A 19,293-nucleotide genomic window follows, 5' to 3' on the forward strand; every position below is an offset into this window, starting at 1 on the left:
GTTTAACTAAAATATCTAGAAAAGGCAGTTCATATGTACTGATTCTCATGGTGAACTTTAAATCTTCATGGAGTTTATTTAGCATTATGTTGAAGATGTTTAAATCCTATCTCGATTTTGGCCATAAAATAAAAATGTCATCTAAAAACCTTTTCCAGTTATGTATAAAATACTCTTTGAACTCAGTTCAATAGTTTCCTTCTACTTCCTTGTATAATAGTTCTTCTAAATAACCAATAACCAATGTGGCATACACAGGTGCAAATTTCGTGCCCATGGCAGTGCCTTTAATTTGCCTATAAAATTTCTCATTAAAATGGAATGTGTTGTTTTTCAAAATAAATTCTTTTGCAGAAAGTATAAATGTTTTTGTAAATTTTGACGGAATTGTTTCAGGGTATTTATTCATCCAAATTTCCATTGCTTTTATTCCTAGAGTGTGGGAAATATTTGAATACAGTGATTCAACATCAGATGTTGTTAAAATAAATTGCTGATTAGCTTTTTGTGTTTGTGTGTTAAGAAAATCCGTATAGTCTTTAATATTGCTTTGTATGTATTTCGTCAGTGGACGTAGTAGAATGTCTAACATTACTTAATCTGTGAGTTTGGCAGCTTGGTCCCGCAACTATTGGGCGTATTTTCAAATCTTTGACATTCGTAATTGTCACCACCTCTGAATTTTGCATAAGGCAAGTGTGATTTATCTGCTAACTTTTATGAACTTTTGGTAAACCATAGAAATTCCGTTGTTTCACCTCAAAGTTTTTAAGGTAGTCGTACTCTTTTTGCGTGAAGCATTTTTAAAGTTATTTATTAATTTGCTATAACTTCAGGAATCCTTACTTTTTGGGTCTGTGGTCAGTAGTTCATAATATGCAGAGTCGTTTAGTTGAGATTCAATCATCTGTTCATAATGTAAAGAATCCATGATGATTACGGTTCCACCTTTATCGGCCTCTTTTATAATAATGTCAGGATCAGATGCTAATTCCTCGATAGCCTTTCTCCCATTTCCAGAAATATTAGTCTTTATTATTTCTTTGTTGGTTAAATTCTTTGGGTAGTTGTTTAGATTATCAGTAATTTTTTCTAATGAAGAATTCCTGAATTCGGTGGTGTAAAATCGCTTTTGTTTCTTACTATGGATATATCATTATCGTCCTCCCCATAAAATATTCTGTTAATCTTAGTCTTCTAGTGAAGTTGTCGATGTCATTATTAATTTCTTCCACATTTTGAAGAATAAAGATGCCTTCGTTTACATAATTAATCCAGTTGATTAATATACAATAATTTAATTCGACCGGTTTCACCCGTTTACGGGATTTTCAAGAGTATATATATATATATATATATATATATATATATATATATATACGCAATGCTACTTCTTCTAAGGATTGCAATACAGTATTTGACATTTGCGTCTTATATTTCAGTCCTGAGAGACGATTTAGTAACATTCTACAAAGACAGGCACAGTTCTATACCCCTTTCACCGCTGCTTGAGGAGTACGACACTCCCCTGGTAGATTTTTACGTCTTACCACAAATGAATTCCATTGAAGTGCCGAACAAGTTTTCGGGAAAGGAAGAGATTAAAACCCCAATCACTTTGTCGGACATGTTCAATTCGGGAAGCAAACGGAGTCGTGAAATATATTTAATTGCTGACGCCGGTTTGGGGAAAACTGCATTTTCAAAATACCTTGCTGTAACGTGGTGCCAGGCTCATTGTCCAGAAGAGAACTTTGAAACATATTTCCCAGAAGATGCAATAGATGCAATGCGAGAATTCGACTTTTTATTTCTGGTGTTGTTACGGGATTCTTCTAAGGGCTGCAGTATTGATGATTTGATAAAAAATCAAATTATGCAAAATTTATCTCTTTCATGCACAATGGCAATATGTTCTCTACAGACGATCCTACATCATGAAAGATGTTTAGTAATTATCGACGGACTCGATGAGTGGACCCATCCTGGGGTAAAATGTGAAAGGGAACCAGAAGCAATCCCTCATCGTAACGCACGTAAAAAGTGCACAGTCCTGACAACGACGAGGCCTTGGAAATTAAGTGTCATTAATCTCAAAACTAGTCAAATAGATAAGAAAATAGAATTAGTAAAACTAACCTCACAGTCAGCACAAACGTTGAAGGAAAGGGCAATTTCAAAAATAAAAAATCTAAATGTTTCTGATGCAAAACTCTTGGCAGAAGCCTTTGATACAGAAATAAAGAAGAAACAACTTGAGGATCTGGAATCCGATCCCCTCCTTTTGATGTATCTTATTTGTTTATGGTGTGACGATCTTCCTCTAGGAAAGTCAAAGAGTGAACTGTATACAAACATTATTGAACTCCTGCTGTCAAGAACAGTTAACAAGTACCCGGACCTAGATAAAACATGCGATTCATCCCAGAGTGATATCCCACAATTCTGGAGTGAACACGTACATTGTAAGAAATATTACGCGCTTCTGAAAGCTTCAGGAAAATTGGCATTTGACACATTATTCAGTAAACAACGTGAAAGCACGCTGGTATTTAGTCAGTCGGTCGCTGACTCGTATCTAAACAAAGGTGATTTGAATTTATGTCTTCTCTCAGGAATACTAACACAAAGTAAGGAAGTAAAATTAATCATAAAAAGTTTTAAACTTTCGTTTTCCCACAAAACTGTACAAGAATAATTCTATGCACTGCACATTTGCTGCCAAAATGAAAATTATGTCGAAAAGAATGTGTTACATACATTCAACAGTGTACAAAATATTCTTGATATGTCGACAGTGTTTGTTTTTATCAGCGGAATGAATGCAGAAATCATGTCCTCAATATCAGACGCGCTAAAGTTGATAATCAGTGAAGATCAAATAACGAGAACATACAGATCTATGACACGTTACTATTACAGGTACGTTAATCCTCTGAAAGACATACAAAACATGTACATTTCTTGTTTGAAAGAAAACCCGGACAACGCTTCTCTTTGTTTCCAGGATTTTATCATCGATAAAGAATGTCAACCAGAAAATCATTTCTTGCATTTAAAGCAGCTGGTGATACACAATAAAAGTAATATTCTGTCATTAAGTATCAGAATACAAGGCATTTGTTGTTTACGTGAACTTATCGATCAGTGTGAACTTGATGACCTGCACAGCGTCAAGAAAATATACTACCGAGGGGAATGTGAGGAACCGGCAATTATTCGGTTGTTGACAAACAAGTCGTTGGAATGTGTAACTGTTGTTTCAGATTCATGGCAATGTAATAACTTTATATACAAACGTAGTTCATGTTCCAGTGAACTGTCTAAAACATTTCAGAATATCTCTCAGTTACGAGCTATTAATATCGATTGTTTCAAGATGGAGCACGATGTGCTGAAGGAGTTTCTGAATTATATTATAAACAGAAAATCAATGGCGGAGATTAGGTTGTACAGATTATACTGTGTCACGCACGATATTTCCTGCGGAGAAATGAATTTAGACTTTTCCCAACATTCAGATCTAAGGACGTTAGCATTGGCCACTATACCTGTGTCACAATTAAAAGTGAATATATCGTCGTTAGAGGATTGTGATGTAGAACAGTTATCTAAACCCGGTCTGCTGACGTCATTCCTGGGAGAGCTGCCAGCAGCCAGTAAATTACACAAATTTAGGTGTAGTTCACTAGAATCATCCGGTGACATTGACGCATTGCTGCAGACATTACCATTGTTAGTTCAATTGAAAGAAGTTTGGTTGGTGTGTATCAACCTAAATGAAAGGTCACTGTCTCTGTCACCGAAAATGGTAAATATACAATATGTATTTTTGAAGAAGGTAACAATGTCTGATTCATCATTACGTAGTCTAGTTAAGGTAGTAGAGAAACTTCCACACTCAGTGACAGTAGATATGAGAGATTGTAATATAACACCGGAAACAGAATTTGCAGACTTTAAAAAATATATGAAAGCAGCGAAGAATTTCGTGGTCTCGGTTGATGAAATCAATCAGTTCGAACAGTACGAGTTTGAGTTTCATACAACTGAAGCTTGAAGTCGAGTACATTAAGTTACCCAAACTTAGACTGATAGTGTAAATATTTCACAAACATTACTCATATTGAATATATACAACAAAGACATAACAAAGTGGCATATGACATGTATGTACAAAGTTATAAATAGTTGTTCGCGAGTGAAATAGACACGAAAAATCAACTCTAATTTATAGATGTAGTCCTGAAAAGGAGTTAAAATAGATAGTGCATAGATGAAGAGGATGGACATTCTCATAACTAAATGGATTTATTACACAAATACTTTATCTTATTTTTATTTATTATAATCTACTAGATCTGTCACTGGCCGTTCTTTTCAATGCATAAGCAACACAACTAGGAGATGAAGTGGCACCAAACAAATGCACCTGCATACAGTACGTTTTTGGATGTATAGACATGTCCCCATTAGGACACCATAAGAACCGAAGCGCATCACAGTCCGCCTCACAAACGCGAACTTGATGGAATATTGCCTCTATATCGGCAGCAATTGATGCCTTTTCCTGACGAAATCGGATAAGTACCCCAATCAGACTGTTCGTCATATCAGGGCCTTGTAGGAGTTAGCTATTCAGTGAGGTGTCCTTGTATTTCGCGGCACAGTCAAATATCACACGGACCTTTCTTGTTTGTTCACGTTCAGTTCATCACGGGGTGGTGGGGTAAGTACCATATCCGCTTGGAGTCTGAATTTTTGGCTTCTACTTCCTTGGCATATCCTTTGTTTATATAGTCAGTGACAGTTTTTGTATACATTCCATGTAAAATTTTGTTCTGTGAAAGTTTTCTCTTCAGTTGATTTAGACGCGAGTGTGCCATTGCTAAATTATTTGGTAGGGTAACATCGTCCGCTCGCCAAGGTAGTCCCATCTTTTAGTGACCGGCTACTTGTGAAAGGGTGACTCCATAATGCCTAACGCCCTCTTATCTTCAACTGACATCGACTGTTTTTCGCATTGTGGCCCGTCGTTAAAGTCTGAAGTCCACATACGCTCTAGTTGTTGTTGTAATATTACGTCGCTGGATTGACCAAAATGGATATTTGCTGCTTTTCTTGATTGCTCTGTTCTGTTCTGTTCTACATTGGTTTGGGGGACTGGTCCACGAACTGCCCACCCTAGTTGCGTCCTTACTGCGTACGGCTCATGGCTGCGTCCAGTGCGCACCTCCAGAGGAATGTGTGCTTCTGGGAAATCTGTACCAATAAGCAGCATGACTTCGTTCACTGCAACGTGGGGAATCTGTAGATCGGACAAATGAGTTATAACTCGAATATCCTCAGCTGTTACTGCAGAACGTGTAGAGATTAGCAGCTGCTTCACTGTCCAAATATTATTGAGCTGAATATCGCCGCCATTTCCGGAAATTGAACTTACACTGAGGTCTGCTTCCTGTCCATGGATCGTACTTCCGGTCGAGCTTACGGTCGATATCTGAAACGTGACGGGTCTGCAGGACACATTTAATTTCTTGATCAGCCTTTCATCGTATAAAGTTTTGTCAGCACTATCGTCGAGCAGAGCGTAAGCTTGACAAAAGTAACCGTTTCCCTTAACAGTAACAGGTATGATCCCCAAACATGTTTTACCATATGAACCATTTACAGCAGCACAGAAAGACGAAGGCTGTGTTACAGCGTTATCAGAAGGTGTTTGTGCTAAACTATGTAAAAGTGAATGGTGTTTAATAGTAAAATCAGGAACAGTGCACATTTTCTCTCTCCTACATTAGCAAAACACATGGTTACGTTTGAGGCAATTAAAACACAATCTAGACTTGACAACATATTTTTTTTTTATCTTCTAAAGACATATTTATAAACTTATCACATGAGGCCTAAGTCTGTACATGTACCTAAGCAGCAATAGCATTTTCTATCGTATCTAGGCCTTTGATTTTCTGTGTACGTAGAAAGAGTAGTGACTTTACTTTTTTACAACATTTTCCGACGGACCAGGAGACGGTTTACTGACTCTGACATTTTCTTTTTTTCTATATCAATGCCGTACACTGAAGTAGCGACATGTGATCGTTCGTCTACAAAATTTGTCAAATCCAAAACGTTTGGCTCTGTACCTGACTCAAAAATAGTGTGCTATCTCTGCCCATCTCGACTTTAAATGCATTTGGAGACGTCTAACAATTTGCCTAAAATTCTCAGAGTTATCTACATCTGATATAAACCCTATCTGTTATAGTGTGATTTGGCATTTTTGCATATTCAGCGCTAATATAGACAGTTCATCAACATCAGAGGACCATGTAACAATTTGTCAATGTGACTTCTTGCAATAGCATTCGGTCTACATGTACCATATCTAGACTGCAAAATCGCCTTAGTACGGTAATACCCTACGTCCGAGTCTAACAAAACACAATCTTCTATACATGACTTTGCCTCACCAGTACACTATTGTATAAGGTAGCTTAATCTTAGTCTATTATCACTTACATTGCACTGTATGTTCGTCTCAAAAAGTTTTATTAACTTACAACAATAAAGTACAGAACCACTAAATGTCAATAGCTCAGGTTTTGGCAAGTGTAACCCATCTTGTAATATTGAAGCTAGTCTCTCTACATCCAGACTGGAAGCATTATTTTCTGCATTTTTTACCGAATTTGACATCTGCCACATTTATGAATGTTTTAATAACTTCCAGTTCCAATATTGTTTCAAACATTTACTTTATTTGAATGCCGTCAAAAATAAACAAGTTACGTAAATATGACGTCGCGCCAAATTGCACACCAATTAACGTCAATACTTTAATAATGCGTCAATATAAGAGTTACAGAAATCTTACACAGGTAGATTGCAATGTGACAATGTGCAGAGCTGTTTTTGCTGTTTCTTAATTTAGTATTTGCCATCACACCAACATCAACACTCTCTGCATAAGTGTAAGACTGGTATTCTAGCACATCATATAAAAGTATTATACCATATTAAAACATGCAGTCTTGTGCGCACTCGATATCCTGACCAAATGCACCCATTTTATTGAAACTTCACACAAGTGATCAGTTGTAACCCTAGTTGTGCATGGTGCATGTCAAGTTCTTTTAGGAAAAATCTGCACAGTTACTATACTATCGTTACAATGCATTCTATATAATCATTATGCAAAAAGGGTTCTAGTATGGGAGAAAAAACAGGGCACAGAAATTAACTTTAATGTTTCTTTTCATATTATTACATGCAAAGGTTCCTAGGATAGAAACATTTTGGACTGTACAAATAATTAGTTAGAACAGCATCTTTGAGCACCTGTTATCACGTCTTGCACAAAATCCCTACTTAATATATCAATGTTAAATGTTTATTACCCATTCCAAGGCTTGATTTATTCATTTTAGAATCCTTTTTGCCATTTTCCAATCTTACGCTAACAATGTTAGATATTGAGTGTTTCAAATCTTTCTCTATCCGTGTTACTTAATTGTGGCACATTTCAGGCCTAGCTACGTTATCTATGCTATCTATTGTTGCCACTTTATTCATGCTATCTATTACCTATTTCCAGGCCTACTTCATCTATGCCAACTAATGGTAACCATTTGCGGGCAGCTTTATCCATGCTTTCTATTGTTACCCATTTGCAGGCCTACTTTATTCATTTTATATATTGTTACCTATATTTACAGGCCTACTGTATCAATGCTTTCTATTAATACCCATTTACAGACTACTTTATCCATGCTGTCTTTTGTTACCCATTTCCAGGCAACTTTACCATGCTATGTATTAATATCCATTTCCAGGCAACTTTATCATGCTATGTATTAATACATATTTCCAGGCTACTTTATCCATGCTTTTTATTAATACCCATATCCAGGCTTACGTTGTCAATCTTTAATATATGTATATAATTTTAATATATGTTTTTAGACAGTGTTCAGGCTTACTTTATCAATGTTGTCCTTTGTTAACTATTTCAAGGCTTACTTATCAATGTTACATATTGAACCCATTTCCAATCATTACCCATTTACAGGCTTACTTCATCTGTATAGTCTAGCTCTTGTGAAGAGCAGTTGTGTGGACAGGCGACACAGGAGATGACAATGAACTGTCATTTTTTTTAAAAAGGTTAAGTGTTGTAAGTTTTGTGTCTGAGAAAAATGATCTTTCACATTTTACTTTACTATGTTGACTTATTACCCATTTAAGCATGCGTTAAGATAGACCATTGATATAGCAGATTTTGTTTTTCATTATGAAAACAGTGATCTATATAAGGAATCTTGTAGTTTTTAGCTCGACTATTTGAAAAATAGTCAAGCTATTCTACTCATCCTGACGGCGGCGTAGCCGTCGCCGTCACACCTTGGTCAAGTTTTTGAATGTAAGTACATACAGCTATTATTTAAAGACATATAGCTTTGAAACTTGTTTTTTTTTTTTTCTTTTTCTAGGTCAATTAGCAACCTTACTGGGTCAAGTTTTATAACACTGACATGTATTTTTGAGCAGATTTTGCCCCCTTTTGGACTAAGAAAATTCTGATTAAAGTTTTACATGCAAGTTACTCTCTCCAAAACTAATGCAGATATTTAATTGAAACTTCACATGTGTCTTCGGGGTTATAAAACTAGTTTATAGCACCAAGTCCCATAAGTGTGACCTTCATTTTGGCCAAATTATGCCCCCTTTTGAACTTTGAAAATCCTGGTTAAAGTTTTGCATGCAAGTACATACAGCTCTTACTACAAGGCATATAGCTTTTAAACGTATTTTTGCATTTTCTAGATCAATGACCAACCTCACTGGATCAAGTCATTACTCTGACATGTAATTTGGGCAAATTATGCCCCCTTTTGGACTAAGAAAATTCTGGTTAAAGTTTTACATGCAAGTAACTATCTCCAAAACTAATGCAGACATTGAACTCAAACTTCGCATGTGTCTTTGGGGTTATAAAACTAGTTGATAGCATCAAGTCCCATAACTCTGACTTTCATTTTGGCCAAATTATGCCCCCTTTTGGACTTAGGAAATCCTGGTTAATATTTTGCGTGCAAGTACATACAGCTCTTACTAAAAGGCATATAGCTTTGAAACGTATTTTTTTTTTTTTTCATTTTCTAGATCAATTACGAATCTCACTGGGTCAAGTCACATTACATTGACATGTAGTTTGAGTAAATTATGCCCCCCTTTTTGGATTCAGTAGATCCTGGTTAATGTTTTACATGCAAGTTGCTATCTCCAAAACTAATGCAGATATTAAATTGAAACTACACATGTGTCTTTGGAGTTATAAAACTAGTTGATAGCATCAAGTCCCATAACTCTGACCTGCATTTTGGTTAAATTATGCCCCCTTTGTACTTAAAAAATCCTGGTTAAAGTTTTGCGTGCTAGTACATACAGCTATTACTTAAAAGCAAAATAGATTTGAAACCTTTTTTTTTCATTTTCTAGATAAATTAACAACCTCACAGGGTCAAGTCCTATAACTCTGATATGTATTTTAGGCAAATTATGCCCCCTTTTGGACTTAAAACTCTTGTGATATTTTAACATTTTTGGTAATAATTTCCTGCTTCTGGGACAATATTTCGAATAGTAGAGTTTGACTGTCTTACGGACAGCTCTTGTTATCGAGCCCGTTTGCGGTGAGCTCGATATAGTTTTTACTTTCGGTGTATGTGCGTGCGTCCATCCGTCCGTCCGGTTTTGTCCGACCCATAACTTTGACATGCATAGAGCAATCTTGTTTATATTTGGCATGAATGTTTACCTTAATGAGAAGGCGTGTCATGCGCAAACCAATTATTCCTATCTTAAAGGTCAAGGTCACAGTTGGAGATCAAAAATCCTGCTTAAAGTTTTACATTCAAGTAACTATCTCAAAAACTAATGCAGATGAAACTTAACATGTATCTTTGGGGTTATAAAACTAGTTGATAGCATCAAGTACCATAACTCTGATATGCATTTTGGTCAAATTATGTCCCCTTTTGAACTTAAAACTCTTGTGATATTTTAACATTTTTGGTAATATTTTCCTGCTTCTTGGACAATATTTCGAATAGTAGAGCTTGGCTGTCTTAAGGACAGCTCTTGTTATCGAGCCCGTTTGCCGTGAGCTCGATATAGTTTTTACTTTCGGTGTATGTGCGTGCGTCCATCCGTCCGTCCGATTTTGTCCGACCCATAACTTTGACATGCATAGAGCAATCTTGTTTATATTTAGCATGAATGTTTACCTCAGTGAGAAGGCGTGTCTTGGGGAGGCTGCGTGTTTTGAACGTGGCTTTCCGTGTTGGATATTTTTCCTTGTTTTTTTTTGTGCAAACCCCATGTTCATATCTTAAAGGTCAAGGTCACAGTTGGAGGTCAAATGTCAGACTGTAGCTTGTCCGTAGCATTTTTTCTTCATGCATGGTGGGATTTTGATGTAACTTGGCATGAATGTTCACCTATATGAGACGGAGTGTCAAGCGCAAGAACCAGGTCCCTAGGTCAAAGGTCAAGGTCGTCACACAAAGATGCCAAAGGTCAGATACATAATTGACATTGTCTGGAGCATATCTTTCTTCATTCTTGAGGGGATTCTGACGTAACTTGGCACATGTGTTCAGTATCATGAGGCAATTTTGTTGTTAGAATTACTTCTTGCTGTTTTTCCTATAAATAGCTTATATTGTAAATTTCTTATTACTGACCATTTGGAAAAATTGAGACCACTTTTCTGTGGTACAACATGCATGTTACATCCAATTTTTTGTGTGTGTTTTGATCTATCTCTACCTGGTAAGGAGTTTTATTTATATATATATATATAAAATTATATACGAAGTACAGGTGCTAGTGTAAATCAGTTCTGACACCGCCAAATAGTTAAATAAATGTTACTTCTTTAGACAGCAGGCGGGCTCGACATTCTGCCCGTGGAAATGCAGAATGTATCTTTGGTGATAATGATATTGCTTAATACTATCCGTCCATCTTTTTTCCGTCCGTCTGTCTGTCAGAAAGTTTGCTCACTCAATACCTCTGATACCAGTGGGTAGATTTCAACGAACCATCACAGTCAGTGTGATCGTTGCCAATCCTTGTTACATGTAGAATATCGTCTGCATTTTCCTGTTTTTTGTTTTTCCAGAATTATGGCCCTTGATGCACAAGATCATATAATTTGCCCACTGCTCATATTATTGGGAGGATTTCCACCAAACGTTACAGATGGCATATTCTGGTTTATTGGTTATCTTTGGAGTTATTGCCCTTGATTTGTTAAACTTTAGCTTGTCTGGGCAACTGCTGCGATACCACCAGGAGGAATATTACACCAAGCTTTACAAATTGGATTATTGCCAAGCCTGCTTAATGTGGACAGTGCTTTCGTGTTTTTTAGCAGATTTATTAATCTTAATTTGTCATATATTATGATGTTTTGACACTCCTCTGATATGACTGGGTGGATATTGTCCAAATTTTATTCATACTACCGGCATTTTCAGGTTCAGTGATTTTCAGCAGGGTAATGGCTCTTTATTTGTCAAATTTTATGATATTTTCATAATTTTTCAAAATACACCATTAGGCAGATGTCCACGAAACCTTACACGAATTATCAGAGGCAAATCTGGGTATAAATATCTACGACATACATTCCTTTCATTGATTTTCTGCAGGTACTGGTCCATAATTTAGTGGTAACTCTTCTTGTTGTATACAGTTAGGCTTAATTTCACCAACCTCACAAATTAATTAGTATGTTCAAAGCATAGTTGTTCCTGGACAAGATAAAATATAACAAATCAAGGCCCATTATTTCACAGAAAATCAACGAAGGGAAGGTTTGTCGTAGATATTTATACCCAGACTTGCCACTGATAATTAATGTATGGTTTGAAGGAAATCTGCCCAATGGTGTATTTTGAGAAAATTACAAATATATCAAAAATTTAACAAATAAAAAGCCATTACTCTGCTATAAATCTCTGAACCTGAACATGCCGATAATATGCATAAGATTTGATACTGATATATAAAATGTATCATTACTTTCAAAATAAGAAAACAATTTTTCAGATTATCACATATCATGTTGTGTAATATGATTAGTAAGAAGTACATTCTTTGACAATAATTGGAACGATTATGTGTAATAATATAATATGCATACGTTCATAATCAATCTGTTACTATTTGATAGGAAAAATATGTTAACCCAGTGTTTAACAACTTTCACTGTCATTTAAACACCGTTCAGAACAATGTTATGAAAAAAGGGTTAATTGGCAATAAACGTTGTTAAACACTGGGTTAACATAATGCACTTCATTAAGTCTATATAGCACGAAATGTAAAAGGTCCGGAATAATACTTGGGTCCGGAAACAACTGGGAAACCAGTACTAAAATTACAAATGTTATATACTTACGAAATGGTTTGATGTTTTCTTTTCAGACCACGGGTTGCGATAAGTACCGAGATTCTGCTGTACGTACAAAAGAGCAAGATTTACTACAATGATCCCTTTTCTTCTGAAACTGTCCCAGGCAGCAGCGATTGAAAATGTGTTCATGTATCTCTCTTCAACTTAACAGTAATTCGTTTATACAAACAATTGTTTCAGTACAAGGTTAATTATCTTATTCAGAAGTATTAGCCTCGCAGCGAAATTTTATATTATTTAAGAGGTTGAGATTTAAAAACCAGCACATGTAAAATCACCTGTAGTGATTAGTGACATCTATAACAAAATGATTATAATTTTAAATTTGAGCCAAGGGTAGAAGCAGTCAGATGTTTTCAGAAATTGTTAAAATGTCACATATTTAAGCTCACTGCCGAACCAAGTGACATTATCAAATTTAGTCAACATGTTTTAGGTGTAAAAAAGTAGTTTCTCTGTCGCTTCGTCAATTTATGTACCGTCTTAAGTGTGGTCACGACCAGGATTAATAGTACCCAGAGAAGTTAGATTTAGTATATACTGTACATGAAATACCATTTACATATTTTCCTCTGTACATGCACAGATAATATACAATAAAATCGGTATACTGTCTATTTGGTCTGCACTTTATTGTTGCCTAGCATTTTGTTATTGTACTCAGGAAATACTCTTTTGTCGTATTATGATCTTATTTTGATTTATGTCACAACCTGAGAGTTTGATAAGAAATTGTGCTATCAGAAGTTTAAATATGGCTTTGTCGTTCCACCTAGTATTTATTAATTAGGTTACTAGCTTTTTAATTCTTTATTCAGATTTTAAATACTTTCCACACATTTTTTGTACATAAATATATTTTGTTAAGTTTAGTTCACATACAAATAGTTTGTCAATACCTGTATAGCATGCATGTAAATAGTCAGGTAATAGAGATTTGTTACAGTATTATTATTGTAGCACACTGATTCGTAACTGCGATGTAGATTTGCTGTCTTGATATGTTTCATTTGAACATTTTGGTCATATACGCAAATATTGCGAAAGACTTTGTCATTCTTAAGATCTTGTAAACTTTGTTTTTGTTTTGTCATTTCAATGAAGTTTAGAGATTAATTAGTACAACCCTTATCAACTTCCTTTGTCCGTCACATTCTAGAAGTGTCTCATGGTTTTACATTATGTAGAATATATAGAATGCAGATGTAGAATAGATGTAAAAACGAGTAATACTAAAGAAGTTTCAAATTATAATCGCTTTAAACAAATTGAAGCTTGGTTGCGTTCTTTGCTTCCAAAGCATCTTTTCACAGCTTTAAAGACGTACGCTAGAATTCACTTGTATTGAAAGAGTTATCTGACTTCTATTTCCCAATGCCTATTTCAAGGGCAGATAACTCTTTTTTTCATTCCGGTGACATATTAATTAATTGCATATTTTTGTTTTTTTGATGGTTGTCTTTCAACATCCAAAGTTTGAAGAAATTCTAATGTTGTGTCACAGTAGTGTGGTGAGAGACATATTGATTTAAACATGTCCGTTTGTGTCACCGTCACAGTGTCTGTCTGTAACAATCTTGTTTTGACTCTAAGTCGAAGAGTTATTATACTAATTACACTAAACTTGAAGAAAATATGTTTGACCAGAAGTCCTCAGCCAAGTTTGATAACGAACCAAATCGGCCCAGGCACTTCGGAATTATGGCCCTTGAATTACCAAACAAAAGCATTTCTACTATTGTCCAAGCTCCGAGTCAAAATAGTTCTCATCAAGTATTCACCGAGCATGATCAAATGTGTTTGACTATAAGTCCTTACCCAAGTTTGATAACTAGCCGAATCAGCCCATGCATTTTGGAATTATGACACTTGAATTACCGAAAATTGGGCTCTTTTACTCTTGTCGGCGTTCGAAGTTGAACAATTCTTATCCATCCTTCACCAAACTTGAACAAAATAAGTCCTTAGCCAAGTTCAATAACCAGCCAAATCAACCCAGGCACTCCGGAGATATGACCCTTGAATGACTAAAAATAATTAGCCAGTTTACTCTTGTCTAAGCGTCAAGTCGAACAGTTCTCATCCGATCTTCACCAAATTTGAACCAAATGTTTTTGACTATACGTTTTCGGCTTAGTTCAATAACAAGCCACATCGCCAGTTCGGAATTATGGCCCTTGAGCCTTTTTCTCCACAAAGGAATATGTGTAGTGTATAAACAGTATATAAGGAATGACTTACTATTTAGATGATTAGATAGTTGTAGGAGACATGCGCTTTTCTCAAAAGCAACACCCAACTCGTATGTAAGGGAATTCTAGCATAAGCCCTTAAAATGGTTTTTATATGATGCAAAAGTAATACAATACTTATGTATTCTGCCTATATGATATATACTCCTCTACTTTTCCATTTCTTACTGTTTTCAGCTATAGAGTAGTAGATATAAGGTAAATCTAAATACCTCCTGTCTGCTACTTATATGTTAAATGATTATTGATCATTTTTATTTCCATAAACCATTAAATAATGAGCTTCTATATTCTGATATGGAGAAGTATTTAGTCCCTTACATAACAATTTTGACTGTTGGTGTTTTTAGTACATTCCGTAAACTTGTAATTTGCTTTTACATATTTTGTATATAACATGTTGCATATAATATGCATTTACCTCCCGACGAAAGTTGGAGGGATATAGTTTTGGCGTTGTGCGTCCGTCCGTCCTTCCGTTCGTCTTTCCATCCGTCCGTCCGTCCAGAGCCATATCTAGGAAGTGGTTGGGAATATTTAAATAAAACTTTATATACATATTTACCACTTATGCGGCCCGTCAAGTTTCAGTCAGATTGACTAAGTAACACCAGAAATATGGCCCTTATACGTTTCTAGTGTTTACTATATAGGGTACTATAAATATGGCTATTTCTACATCATAACTTTTGATATATTTGACCTAGACAAATGAAACTTAAACAGAATTTAGATCACTATAATATGGTTGTGCACACACAATTACTTTTGGATTTCTTTGGTAACTTCCTTCAGAGTTATTGCCCTTTAATTGTATAAAAATCCACATTTAACAAACATTTGGTAGAATTTCACTAAATTTCTTTCATTCTTTTCCATGAACATTTATTATAAACATGTGAAGTTATGTACCCACACCGGGTGACCCCCTTGCCTTGGTCACACCTCCTCCCCCTCCCAACCCTCTCCCCCTCCCAACCCTCCCCCCCCCCCGCTCCCCGACAAACACACACACCAAGAAAAAAGATAAATGAATAAAACAAATTTTCAATCATTATTTTAGACTTTTTCTCAAACATACTTCATATACATGTTCACAGCTATGAGGTTATGCGGCCCGTCAAGTTTCAGTCAGATTGCCTAAGTAACACCGGAGTTATGGCCCTTAGAATTTTCTAGTGTTAACTATATAGGGTACTATAAATATGGCTATTTCTGCATCGTAACTTTTAATATATTTAACCTAGAACTATGAAACTTAAACAGATTTTAGATAACCATAATATGGTTCGGCACACTGAATTTCATTCAGATTTCTTTTGTAACTTCAGAGTTATTGCTCTTTAAATGTGCATAATTTGAACATAACATAACAAACTTACCATCTTGTAGAATTTCATTAAGTTTCTTTCATTCATTTTCATGAACATTAATTATAAACATGTAAAGTTGTGTACCCACACCTGGTCACCCCCTTGCCTTTGTCACAACCCCTCCCCCTCCCAACCGCCCCAACCCTCGCCAAAATAAATGTTTCATTCCTTACTTTATTTATCAACATGCAAGTTGTACCATTCCTCCACCTCACTCCACCACCCAGTCATACCCATCACCGATCATGCATCTCTCTCCCTTCCCCCCCACCCCCACCTCCCCACCCACTCTTTTTTTCTCATTTTTAATTTTCGATCAGTTTTTATAATCAACATGTGAATTTTTGTTTTCTCACCTGTTCAAACATCCCTGCCGCCTCCATGAAATATATAAACTTATATATATATAATTATATATAATTCCAAGCAGCCAAGTGGAAAAAACTTTAAAAATCTTCTTGTCCAAAACCACAGGGCCTAGGGCTTTGATATCTAGTGTGTAGCATCATCTAGTGCTCCTCTACCTAAATTGTTCAAATTATCCCCACAGGGTCAAATATGGCCCATCCCCAGGGGTCACATGGTTTTTAAACACTTACATAGGGTAAATTTTGAAAATCTTTTTGTACAAAACTCCACCGCCAAAGGCTTTGATATTTGGTATGTTGCATCATCTACTGGTCCTCTACCAAGATTGTTCAAATTATCCCCCTAGGGTCAAATATCGTTCCGGGGGTCCCAAGTTTAACATGGACTTATATAAAAAGTTTAAAAATCTTCTTGTCTGAAACCATAACACTAAGACCTTTGATATTTGGTTTGTAGCATTGTCTTATAGTCCTCAACCAAAATTATTCTAATTGTACCCCTGGGATGAAAAGAGGCCCTGCCCTGGGGGTCCAAAGTTTTATATAGACTTATATAGGAAAAAAACTTTAAAAATCTTCTTGTCTGAAACCATACAACCTAGGCTTTTGATATTTGGTATGATGCATTGTCTAGTACTCCTCTACCAAAATTATTCAAATTATGTTCCTGGGGTTAAAAGAGGCCCCGCCCTGGGATCACTTTGTTATTATGTGAGTTATATAGGGAAAAATACTTAAAAAATCATCTGATCCTATTTCCAAGACTGTTCAATTATAATTACCTGATAACCCCATAATAATATTTTGTCACTTGACAGTGACCTTGACGTACTGACCTACTTTTTTGTTTTTACGATAGAGTCATGAAATTTCGATGACATAAACCGTTTTTCACACAAATCGTAAAACTGAATTTCATTGACCATGAATGTAACCTACTGACTTTATTAATATTTTATCATCAGTTTGACATTTGAAACATGTAGCTTATATTACTCAGGTGAGCGATCCAGGTTCACCATGACCCTCTTGTTTTAAAAAAAAATGTTCAAACCTTCAACATGTGAAGTTGTAACCGCACCAACCTCGCCCCTAGCCATTTTCAAGATATCTTACTTGATTGTATTCCGTTAAGGACATCTGTTCTTTAAACACTGTTTAAGTTCAAATGTACATTTTAAACAGCAACAACTGGTGCCAAACTACTCAAAGACAATATTTTGTTCCAGTTAAACTTCAAGCTCACATTTCAAATAACCGCATTAAATTTTAAAAGCTAAGCTAATTACAGTAAGCATATTCCATTCAAAATAATTTCTTTAGTCAGAATCGACCTATCATTATACATTTATTATGTACACTTTAAACATGTGTTTTCTGTTAAATGGATTTTGACTAATGAAATTATTTGCTTCTTAGTACCATCCTAAACTTTTTTCCGTATATATTTTTTGCCATTCCTTACCACAAACCCTTTGAGCGGGGGATACCTATTCATCGAATTTGCTTGTAATATACAGTATGGTAAGTTTCAAATGGTCTTTGTGATAACAAATGGTACCTCCATGGACAAGTTGGTAGGTCGCTGATTTTGAGTGACCTACCCCTTACTGCTTTCGGTTCGAAACCAATGAAGCAATCTAGCCTGCTTACGTAAGGTTGATGGTTCTATTTAGGCACCACAACATGCCTGAAATAGTGCCTGGAGTAGCACTTTGGGTCTACCCAATCAAAATGATTGTGTGGTTCTGACGTTAAACTCTACCCAAATACTGATGAACATCTATATGTTGATGCTGTCTTCTAGCAAGTTAATCATTTTGAATTGGCAACCTTAAAATACGCATGTAAACATAATATTGTTTTTATTTTGGTTGTAAACTCAGTCTGTACATGTTCTATTGAATTTGAGAGGATACTTACTGTTTAAACTGTTGTTTTCGATGTATAATTCATGTTCATTGAAATGACTACCATAAAATTACCTGACATTTTGTTTTATGTATAAACTTTTTGTTACAGTTTTGTCTCTAGTATTAATTTTCAGAGTTTCACTTAAACACAGGATAAAGATACATTACCTTCAAACTACCAGAAAAATATTACTTTCAAGTTATAATTTGCAAAATAATACATGTTTTGTTTTGTTGTCTTTGAAAGCTGGTTAATCTGAAGAGCTGTTCACAACTTAGTTACTAAGTTCTGTGTACGTAGCTAGATTTTCCATGTTATATGGGTGTTCTGCAGTTATATTGATAAGGTGAACAAAATCTTATAGGCTTCGAACAGAATATTAAATTACATATATATTAGTTAACTGTTTCATGAATTGTAATTTTATGGGCTTCAGTTTAATGTATCATGAACCATGTTTTTATAATCCGGAAACCATAATTGCCCCTATACCCTATACATATTTAATATTTGATAAATCGTGTTTGCATGAGCCAGGAGCCATTAGGCCTATACATCTTTAGTTTAATGTTTTTTGTTTGTTTTGGGTTTAACGCCGTTTTTTAACAGCCTTTCAGTCATATAAAGACGGGCAGTTAACGTAACCAGTGTTCCTGGAGTCTTTACAGGTACAAACCTGTTCTCCACAAGCAACTACCAATCTTCCCACTTGAATTATCCAAAGTGGAGGAAAAATGATTTAAGACACAATGTCTTTTATCTAAATGTTACAGAGAATGTACGCCCCGCCCGGGGATCGAATTTGCGACCCTATGATCCGCAGAACAAGGCTGTCCCTACTGAGTTAAGAGAGCGGGGTTTAATGTCTCATCTACTGGGTTTGCATGAGCTACCAGGAACCA

The 19,293-nt window shown here is 35.6% G+C and overlaps 1 protein-coding gene across 1 annotated transcript in view; it reads left to right on the forward strand.

Moving 5' to 3' along the window:
- The window catches only part of LOC128550698 (uncharacterized), a 57,182-nt gene extending 54,475 nt beyond the window's left edge, over window positions 1-2,707 (forward strand). Inside the window, exon 5 of the mRNA XM_053530262.1 lies at window positions 1,443-2,707. Coding sequence (XP_053386237.1) covers window positions 1,443-2,698 — 1,256 coding nt within the window. The 3' untranslated portion in view covers window positions 2,699-2,707. The remainder of the gene's footprint in view (window positions 1-1,442) is intronic.
- Window positions 2,708-19,293: the final 16,586 nt, after the last annotated feature.

Source organism: Mercenaria mercenaria, chromosome 18, assembly GCF_021730395.1.
Source record: "Mercenaria mercenaria strain notata chromosome 18, MADL_Memer_1, whole genome shotgun sequence".
In the NCBI taxonomy this organism is placed as follows: domain Eukaryota; kingdom Metazoa; phylum Mollusca; class Bivalvia; order Venerida; family Veneridae; genus Mercenaria; species Mercenaria mercenaria.